At 40.2% G+C, this 9,815-nt stretch overlaps 2 protein-coding genes across 2 annotated transcripts in view; both read left to right on the plus strand.

Annotated features, from left to right (window-relative positions):
• si:ch73-127m5.2 (uncharacterized) overlaps window positions 1-848 on the plus strand; it is a 5,609-nt gene extending 4,761 nt beyond the window's left edge. The window contains exon 5 of the mRNA XM_032502181.1: window positions 24-848. Within this exon, the coding sequence (XP_032358072.1) occupies window positions 24-495 (472 nt within the window). The 3' untranslated portion in view covers window positions 496-848. The remainder of the gene's footprint in view (window positions 1-23) is intronic.
• Window positions 849-2,138: 1,290 nt separating this feature from the next.
• si:dkey-21e13.3 (rap1 GTPase-GDP dissociation stimulator 1) lies at window positions 2,139-8,144 on the plus strand. The gene is made up of 6 exons (XM_032502182.1): window positions 2,139-2,525; window positions 5,183-5,290; window positions 6,011-6,133; window positions 6,270-6,395; window positions 6,860-7,346; window positions 7,479-8,144. The coding sequence occupies exons 1-5, from the start codon at window positions 2,432-2,434 to the stop codon at window positions 7,330-7,332; spliced, it is 924 nt and encodes a 307-aa protein (XP_032358073.1). The 5' UTR covers window positions 2,139-2,431; the 3' UTR covers window positions 7,333-7,346; window positions 7,479-8,144.
• The last annotated feature ends 1,671 nt before the right edge of the window (window positions 8,145-9,815 follow it).

A 9,815-nucleotide genomic window follows, 5' to 3' on the forward strand; every position in this document is an offset into this window, starting at 1 on the left:
CAAAAGTTTCTTTTTTCTTCCAGGAACCACCTGGAGGATATGAGAAAATGTTTCAAGGACCCGGTCAACAGCGGTGCGTTTGACAACGTCACTCACGGTCTGGGTCTGGGAATGTTGGACGTTGCACTGGACATGATCATTATGGTAATTAAGCATCAGATTCGGATCCTGTCTGGCGCGGCGCCATCAGACCCGGCTGACTCTGGTCCTCCAATGAGGCGCATCCGCAGGCGCCTCCGCAAAGCCCGCTCGACTGACAACGAAAACCCTCACAAGGTGTCTGGAGGGGTCAAAGAGCCAGGGAAAGCCATTTCAAAAGGCAAGGGGCGAGGCCGAGCCAGGAAGAAGGTAAGGCAGGACACTGGAGCAGCTGTTCCAATGGAACCCCAAGCAGAGCAGTGCAAGACAGACGATGTGGAGAATAATGTCCTCACCCTGGTGTCTGTTGGATATGAGACTGTTTCCAGTGGTCTCAATGTAGCAGGAACTGTTTAACACCTGCTCACAAGAACCATTTATCATTTCAGCGATGGAACATCAGCTCTGCACAAGTTTAGCTCCTGTGAAGGAGATCACAGTTTCACACAGTGAGCTCAGCCTCAACGGATAATGTCCCATCTTTAAGTCAAACTTTAAGGAATAGTTGGACGTTTTGGGAACTACATGCATTAGCTTTCTTGAGGAAATTGATATTGAGGCTGAACAATTAATTTGAATTTGATCAAAATAGCAATATGGACTAGTGCAATTTCCAAATTGCAGGAGGAACAGTATGTGTTTAAAGCAACATGTGTGTCAAAATAGCATTCTGATCAGAATCTGGCCTACAAATCATATTCCAAAGACTTAAAAAAAAAAAAAAAAATCTTAGTTTGGTACAGATCCTCAAAAATCACACCATAATCATTTTCATTACATTTTTTCAATTAAAATGAGAAGGATGCAAAAAACATCATTCCCTCCAAGAGCGTGAATCAAATCACAATATCAGTCAAAGTCGTCATCTCTAACTGATACCACTCCATACTGTAAATATGTAACTGGAGTTTGAGTTTTGTACAGATTTAACTGACAAGATATAATGGTTAATTGGTGAGTTAGACGTTCTGGTAGGCTGATATTGTTGCCTTCACACAGATCCAGGCTAACTGTTTCTCCCTGTTTCCAGTCTATATGCTAAGCTAAGCTAACTGCAGCCACATATTGGTACATGGTATCGATCTTCACGTCTAACTCTTTGCAAGAAAGCTATAAAGTAAATTTTCCAAAATGCCACACTATTCCTTTGAGTGAGTAATCTTGTTTCTTTTGTAGCAGGTTTGTAGATGTATGTGTAGTGTCTAACTGAATCCGATTATATACTATTTTTTATGCTATGTTTTCAATGAACAGAAAAAGTCCCCTTGTATGTAAACATGTTGAACATTGTCCATGCGCAGATGTACAGCCCATAATGTAGAGCAGGTGATATCAGCGGTCTAATCTGCATTATATTTTTTGCTGCAGGTACAATGTCTCTCGTTTCCCTGTTGTATTTATTGTTTAGTTTTCCAATCGAACATCTATCGTTCTCTACTAGAGTGTAGAAAAAAAAATTGATTTTACTGGAATCTCAAGAGATGAGTAAAATATAAAGATTTCATTTTATAACTACTTTGATTCTGTTATGGTTTTGTGATAGATGTCCTTAAGTGGAGCGAGCTGTGCCTAAATGTGTAGATCATTGAGTTAAAAGAGAGAATGGCTTCATATATTTAATTTGGGTTTTAAGTGACATTGTAACATTTGTATAATCACAGAGCGAAGTAAGGACACCCAGAGGTCAGGGGTAGATTTAGAATAGTGAAATCATATGGAGACATCGGGTTGAAGCATGGCCGTCCAACTCGGCTCAACATTTTGCATTTTGGGGGAAAAGCCATCTAATAATACACTTGTGAACAAAAACAGAAGTGCCCACCTGTCTGTGTTGTTATTTTGTCTCGGATTTACTAGAAACTGAAATGCATTGTGGGAGATTTTAGGGTGGTCAGCCAAGTAAGCTGAGTGCTAATACCTTAACTGGACACACACACACACACACACACACACACACACACACACAGGAGAGCGAACAGCTTTAGTGAGGATTTTCTCTGTGTTAACCCTGGGGGACAGAGCCAGCTCAGTACAGGGAAGACAGACTACAGGTGTGTACAAAAAAAAATAGACAATTATTTATTTTTGCACAATCCAACAGTGCAGGATGTGAAGGAAGTGCAGCAGTGGGATTAAATAGGCAGTGTATTAAAGTAGGTTTCCTCAAAGCCCCAGCTAATGACTCCAAGACTGGCACTAAAAGAAAGAAATCTGACAAAAGGAGAATCAGGATAAAGTGCTGTGTATTCTGCACGAAGATGTCAACCTGAGAAAGTTTCACCACCAGAGCAGAATGGGACACCCGAATGTGCCACTCATGTCCACATACGCACGTTCCTGCAAGGATAAACACAGATCTGGTCAACTGCAACCCTACACACCAAACGGTGAGTGGAACAGTATCAAGGGAGATGATCAACAGCGGGAAGTTGGTTAAATGTTGGCTCTTGCTAATAGATTGGACCTTAATGTGGTTATAAATAATACCTTATTTTTAGTCATAGAAGCTACACATTTGTTTCAGTAATGTTCACACTTCTTCAGACATGGAACTGCTGCTGGTGCAGCCAGACTTTACTACTGTTGGCCAGAGAGCAGCTTTATTATCCAATAAAGGGTTAACAGTGTTGTAGTAGTTTTTGGTGGGAGGAAATGTTATTCATTTGCACACATTTTCTCAAACTTGTGATCTTTCAGTCATAAATTCTTTAGAGACCATGCCACTGTTAAACTTTTAACTCGTGTTGTTCAAAATTTGTTTATTATTAGGACACACCCCTTGAGATGTATCATCTCGTTACATAGACATACAAAACATATAAAACCATCATTACATCCCAACAACTCATGCATATGTTCATCGATACATTACAACCACCAAATGGCCAAGACGGCCAATAATACGTAAATAAGTAAACAATAGAGTAGGAGTGAATTTCTAACTACAGTCAAATCTAAACATTAGGTATTACCTGCATCTTTAATAACAAACGCAGGTCATCTTAAAGTGAGCAGGCGGGGCATGTAAACCAAATAAAGAAATTGATCTTATTTCCACAGATAGATTGTTCCAATCTGCTGGAGCCTTCAACTTAAAAGCTCTTTTGCCAATCGTTTTTTTTTTTAACTCGCGGGACAGAGAAGTAGAGTTGAGTGCCAAATAGTTTGAAGTATAAGGTACAAGATGCTGTTTTAAATAAGTGGGTGTGTAATCTACTACTTAGAGAGGGCCAATTTAGTGCATTATACACTATACAGTGACGAGATGAGGACATCCAAGGACCAATCTGCAAAGTCTATTGTGTACTGTGTTAAGTGGAACAAGGGCTGAATTAATGCATTTTGATATACACCACAGTAGTCAATAAATTGGAAGTATAATTTGAGAGGGAAGTTTTACACAAACACTGCGTGTAAATAAATTCCGAGCATGGCATAAAACGTTAATTCTAAAGTTCACTTTACGGAACACTTGCTCGATGTGTAATTTGAATGAGAGCTCAGTATCAAGCCATGCACCAAGGTATTTAGTCCCAGCAACCTTATGCAGAGAAGAGCCATCATTACAGGCTATTACAAAGGGAAATTCATAATTGTTATAGTGTTAATAATCTAATAAATAAACATGTACTGTAAGTATTGTAGACAAACTTTAAAATGCATCCTTGAAAGCTTCTGATTTGTTTTTGTAATTTCCCCCACAATTCAACTCAAACATTGGTTTCTTTTTGTTGACATGAAAATCAAGTAGCAGTCTATGAAAACTTAATTGCGTTGTGTAGGCTAGTCCGTCACAGTGAGCAGCAATGTTGCATTAACTTTTGGCAATTTACATAATCATTGTGTGATTATGCAGTTTAAGTAAGTTTGATTGCGCTGCATTTACTCTTCACTTGAATGCATTCCACAATTTCAGTGATTTCTACAGAGTTAATTGTTTTTTATATGGAATTGGAAACATGGACACCAATTGCTGCCAGGAGCGGTGGAGAAACCACACTGACATGTCAAATATGATGTAAGAGTATCAAGCTTTGTAGTAAATGGGCTAAAACATGCAAAACTACTTATACACTGTAGTTCTCAAAAGCCACTCAATGTGCCTCCACATGCTTCTGTCTTCAGTTAGTGCTTTGGGCTGGGTATACAGTGGTTACAACTACTGCTCACCATGTGTCACTTTGTGATATCTCTGTATGAGTTAATAGAAGGACCACTCAAACTAATCGGTTTGGAGAATGGAGTTGTTTTTTTAAGATTATTTTTTTGCGGCTTTTCCCTTTATTAGGGACAGTGGGTAGACAGGAAAGGGGGAGAGAGATGGGGGATGACACACAGCAAAGGGCCGCAGGTCGGATTCTAACCCCTGCCGCTGCAGGACTCAGCCTACATGGGGTGAATGCTCTTACTGGGTGAGCTAGAGGCCGCCCCTGGAGACTGGAGTTTTGAAAAAAGATATTTGTACAGACAAGATGGGATGATCTGACTGGAAAAGTGCTTACAACTGAAGTGTCCTTGACCAGAGCACTCACTGTAAAGCTGAGGATGGCCTTGTTGTGGGCAGCAGCTCGTTGGCAGCCATCTATTATCTCGAGACTGGTACTGTAACTCAGCCTTAGAAATGTTATAATTGAGTTCCATGAGTGATTGAATTTAATGGAATGAGTTCCAGAGTCAAATATACTGTAGTTAGTGGAGATATTTGTATACCTTGACAGTGAACCAGATACCCTGGTCCTTTGGTCTAAACCAGAGAGAGCAGTGGCTGACATCTGGTTGTTGTGCAAACAGGATGCGCAGGAAGCAAGTGTGTCTTTGCACAATTAGACAAATTATTTGCAAGATTCTTTACTCCCAATGAAGACTCCCAGTTGTACTGCTTTTATACTCTGTTTTTTATTTATGAGCAGCCCTCTCTCTCATCCAACTGTGATGACTTTTACATTTCCAATGCTTTCATACATCATCCATGCCTGCTGGTCATTTATTTGTGTCCTATTTTATGACTCTTAACATCTCTCCGTTTTCCCACATCTTTCCACAGACAACCTGAACAATGCCTTAGGCTCCATCAGAGTGCTCGGTTTGGAACTGATCGCAGACGAACTTAAACCACATCTGAACACAGTGCTAATCAACATTAAGGAAAAAAGTGAGTTTATTTACACTCTTTTCCACCGTGATATCTCATTTCTTTGTGAAATATATTTCAGGTTATGCTATCCATCAAGCCTCAGCTATAACACTAGACAGCGTTAAATATATCAAAACATGTTTAGGTTTCATATGACAGGTTTCAGGGGGAGTTGTCCTTTGTTGATGTGATTTGAATTGCAAAATGCCTGACAACTGATGCCGTACATGCAATTTACATTAATTACGTCTTTCCTAACACATATTCCTTAAGACATAATGCCTCCCACTCCTGGTGGCAGGTATATTGTAACAGCTCCCCATTTGGAACGATAAAACCTGCGGCATTACAACCACACCGGTGAGGGATGGGTAGCTGGGGGTTGAGAAGCTGTAAAAGGATCAGGTGTGTGACAGTTGTAAGTCCTTGGCAGATGTTAAGCTGTATTTGTGTCTCCTAGCAAGTGAGCAACATGGGCACAGGGAGGCAGAGGAGGTAGAGACGGGTTAGGGAGATCACATTGAAAGTAAGGCCGCAACAGATTTAAATTACCATTAAAGGAACAAATCATAAAAGGATTACAAATCTTTATATACTTATATAACTATACACACTTCATGCAACTTCATCTTTCAAGCCAACCTTTTTTTGGCTTTATAAAGAGACCATATGAATATTATATTATTTGGTTATTTTTAGCAGTGTAATGTTTACATGTGTACTTCTGCTTGTGTCCAGCGAAAGGCGCTGCGGAGCAGGTAGTGATCAGTGGGATCTTGCCAATTCTGGCCCTGTCTCTGAGGAGCAGGGGGCCCCTTTCTCCGCTGACTGCAAAACTGGTAGCTGAACTCGCCAAAGAATGTAAGACACAAATATTGATCATTTATTTATACATAGTTTCTCATTCAAGCCCCAGATTCTCAAAAGGTGCATTTCCTGTTGGCTGTAGTTTTGTGTTCATTCATTGCATTGTTTTGTTTTTATTGTTTCCTGTCAGCTGTGGTTCGTAAAGGTTTCAGTGACGCGGGTTTGGTTACGGCTTTGCTGTCTGTACTGACCAGTCCAGACCAAGAACTGCTCCTTCACGCTGTACGAGCCATCTCACGCATGTCCTATGACAGCTGTGAGTAAATAAACCAGTCAACGTCAATAAGTAATTATGTGTTTGATTGTAATGCGACCATACCCTACAGCACTGGTTCTCAATCTGTGGTCCAAGTACCACTGGTGGTACATGGATAGAATCTCTTGGCAAAAGAGGGGGTCTACTATACATATAGTTTTTAGGAATAAACCTGCCTACTGCCTTAACTGTCTGTAGCTGAATAGGGTTGGCCTATGCTGCTCTATTTTACCACAATGGGCCATAATGGTGGTACTTAGAGACCCTTATATTTCCTGAAGTAGTATGTGGTTGAAAAGGTTTGAGAACCTCTGTCTTACAGGATCTGAAGCCAAAGTTCCACTGTGTATTTGACATTGTTTGACATCAGGTCACAATTTTTCAGTGATGTAAAGTAATGTGATGTACAACGCCACACAAGCATCTATTTTCTGTGCCTCTCTAATTCCCTCTGTCACCTTCAGCTAAGCTTCAGGAACTGTTACTACGTCGAGGAGCAGTGGCTCGTCTTGTTGCCATCCTGCTTCGTTTCCCTGGGAAGGAGGCTCTGGAGGAAGTGGGCCTTCAGGCCCTCTGTAACCTCAGTGGCATGGGAGTGGCGGAGGAAGCTGGCATGGTCTGGGAGAGGTGTGCGTCTGTGAGGCCAGGGGAATTGGTTTTTCATGGCGTTTCTCCTCACACCTGCGGTGTGGCCTCCTCTGTGACTCTGGTGTGTGTGTCTCAATGGGCGCCGGGTCAATACGCGGTCAACATCGAGGTTATCCAGCGCTGCTCCTCCTCTTTCTGGAGCCTTCACAGGAACAAACGGAACACTCGTTGGTTCCCGTTCTCCAGCTTGGGAAGCTGTTCAAATCTGTACAAGGTGATCAAATTCTCTAGGAGGAATGTTCCCCAAACTAAAAGTCTGAAGACTCGCGTGTTCCACACTTTCCTCTGACAGCTTAAATACTATATTATAAAGCTTTATTGCAGACACAGGTCTATATTATACATATTATACATCATACAGTATAAAAAAAGGCTATTCAAACATACATAATAATTCCATATTTGCCTATAGGATACATGCTGTTGCACCAATGCTATAATATAACCTGGTATTATATAAAAGGGGATTGTACAGCCTGTGTAATTGCATCACCAATTATTGGTATGCTACACACCAAAACATCAGGGGAATGTTTACACACCACTTGGACATTAACGTTATTGGTGTTTAGGACCCCCTTGAAAATGAGATGCTACATCTCAAGGGACCTTTGCATACAATTCTATTGAAATGCTACTAAATGTCTCTTGTCTACTACTGGTGACTTTTATCTTGAGTTTTTGTTCTGTTTGTTGGCATTTTGACTTGTATAACCATCCGCTTGTATGTAAAATAAGTCCCAGCTCATTTTAGTTGTTCAGATATTATGGGATCCTATGCCATGCAGTACTGTTTGTTTTTGGTGCAATTGTTGAATCAGGAAAACACTATGAATAAAAAAAAAGGATGTATCAGAACATGAAAACCTTTAAAAAATTCCAGTTCCAATGATTTCTCGCTGTTGATATGTACACAAGTGCTTGAAATAATTGTGAATTTGTTTTCTACCCAGCAATAATAATCCATGTTATTTTCTACAGTGCAGTGTATTTTTTACTATGGCTCGCTCAATTTTCTTGATCATTGGCTCCCACTTTGAACAATAAATGCCTTGCCTTTTAATGTGTGCATGTGTCTTTACAGCAGGCGAACAAGATCAATGCTGTTAGGGGTTAGTTTGTGATTACTGACATCTTTTTATGCATTAAAATTGTTTTCTTAATTTATCCAAAAGATTAGAAGATCCAAAACTATTTTGTTACATACCGACAAAAGAACATGCAATAGTAATTAACACATACCTCTTTGATAGCGGTTGGGGGAAAACACAGGATCATATCACAATATTTTCGGTGGCAACATTGTATCGATACACAGAAGCCAAGAATTCATCTGCTATTATATATGTGTTGGTCATTTTGTAGTACAATTAAAGTAAGATGAACAAACAGAGAAATTTATCTTTTTAGATGGAACAGATGTTGACAAAGTTTCCTTTTGGGGACATAATTTGAAATTGGGAATAAATAATAACATAGCAAGATATCACAGAATTTTGCAATATGTTTAAAATCGCAATTATATCATATTGTGACATAAGTATCGTGATGATATTGTATCTGGAGATCTCTGGTGATTCCCACCCCTACTATTTCAGGTGTGAGTGAAACTTCGACCCTACACCATAACTTGTCTAGAAACCGTAGGGGCACGGCATCGACACGCCACACATGATACTGTATGATGGAACCGCTAAAAGCTTGGCTGCCTGGGCACAGTAATCCTATTCAAGGAAGGGGAAGAGGACTATGGAAGTTGTAGGAATGCAGGCCATCCAGCTACTATACGACACAGGCTAATGGTCCTAGTCTCACTTTTTTTTTTTACTTGCCTCAGCTAACAGGATGGCAAAAATCTGTGTAATGTAAGTTTGCCCAAACCTTTAAGCTAAGCTCCCAACTGACCATGAAACAAGAGAAAAAGGGGAAACAAAATCCTTTTCACCAGTAACAAATTAGGCTAAGTAGGGTGTAGGCTAGGTGCGGGTGATCCAGGCGCTTAGAAAGGGACATGGAAAACCTGAGAGAGACAACTCTTTTCCGAAAAGAGGGCAGTAAAAAATAAGTGGAAGTGAACCAGTTATTCCTAAGCAAGAACATCATTTTACAAATATGCAACTATATCCTCAATATTCTCTTTCTATTCCTCTCTTACACACTGTCTGACTTTTATGTGGCCATGTGCAGCCTCTCGGAGTCTGAACTAACTTTATTACCAGAGTTTAACACTAGATGGCATGCATGTGCTTTGTAGAAACCTTTGTAGTCTTTGCACTGTGCAATATTAAAGAAACTGAATGCCAGTTTGTGACTTTGCACACACGCCTAACATACACATATGGACTGAATCTAACAATGACAAGCTTTATCTCAGTGAATATTCTCAGACATTTACATAGATTTAATTGGTTTACTTTCCCATATGAAGGGTTTGTGATGGTGTCTGAGTTAAAATGAACGCTTGCCCTTTGACTGTAAATTTGTTAAATACAAATGGCCACACAAAGAAAGACACCAAGTGTATCCCTCGCTCAGTCTTTTTCTCATTTCTCTTCCTCTAATTACCTCTCTTATTGGTTCCATCCCGCTCCAGGCATCCAAACGCAGAGGCGCGTCCTCTAATCAATCCTAACTTTATTACTCGGGAAACCACTGAAATATTTGAATGTGATAGAGATGAGGCTTTGTAGTTATTTACAGGTAGACAAGTAGGGGCGCACACAACACACACACACACACACACACACACACACACACACACACACACACACA

Source organism: Etheostoma spectabile, chromosome 21 (genome assembly GCF_008692095.1).
Source record: "Etheostoma spectabile isolate EspeVRDwgs_2016 chromosome 21, UIUC_Espe_1.0, whole genome shotgun sequence".
NCBI classification, from domain to species: domain Eukaryota; kingdom Metazoa; phylum Chordata; class Actinopteri; order Perciformes; family Percidae; genus Etheostoma; species Etheostoma spectabile.

What these genes read in the sequence shown, in the direction of transcription:
- si:dkey-21e13.3 (XM_032502182.1), top strand. Translation starts at nt 2,432, where the DNA reads ATGGGACACCCGAATGTGCCACTCATGTCCACATACGCACGTTCCTGC. An exon ending in AGCTGAACTCGCCAAAGAAT is followed by an intron (nt 6,134 to 6,269) that starts GTAAGACACAAA and finishes GTTTCCTGTCAG; the next exon opens with CTGTGGTTCGTAAAGGTTTC. An exon ending in ACGCATGTCCTATGACAGCT is followed by an intron (nt 6,396 to 6,859) that starts GTGAGTAAATAA and finishes TGTCACCTTCAG; the next exon opens with CTAAGCTTCAGGAACTGTTA.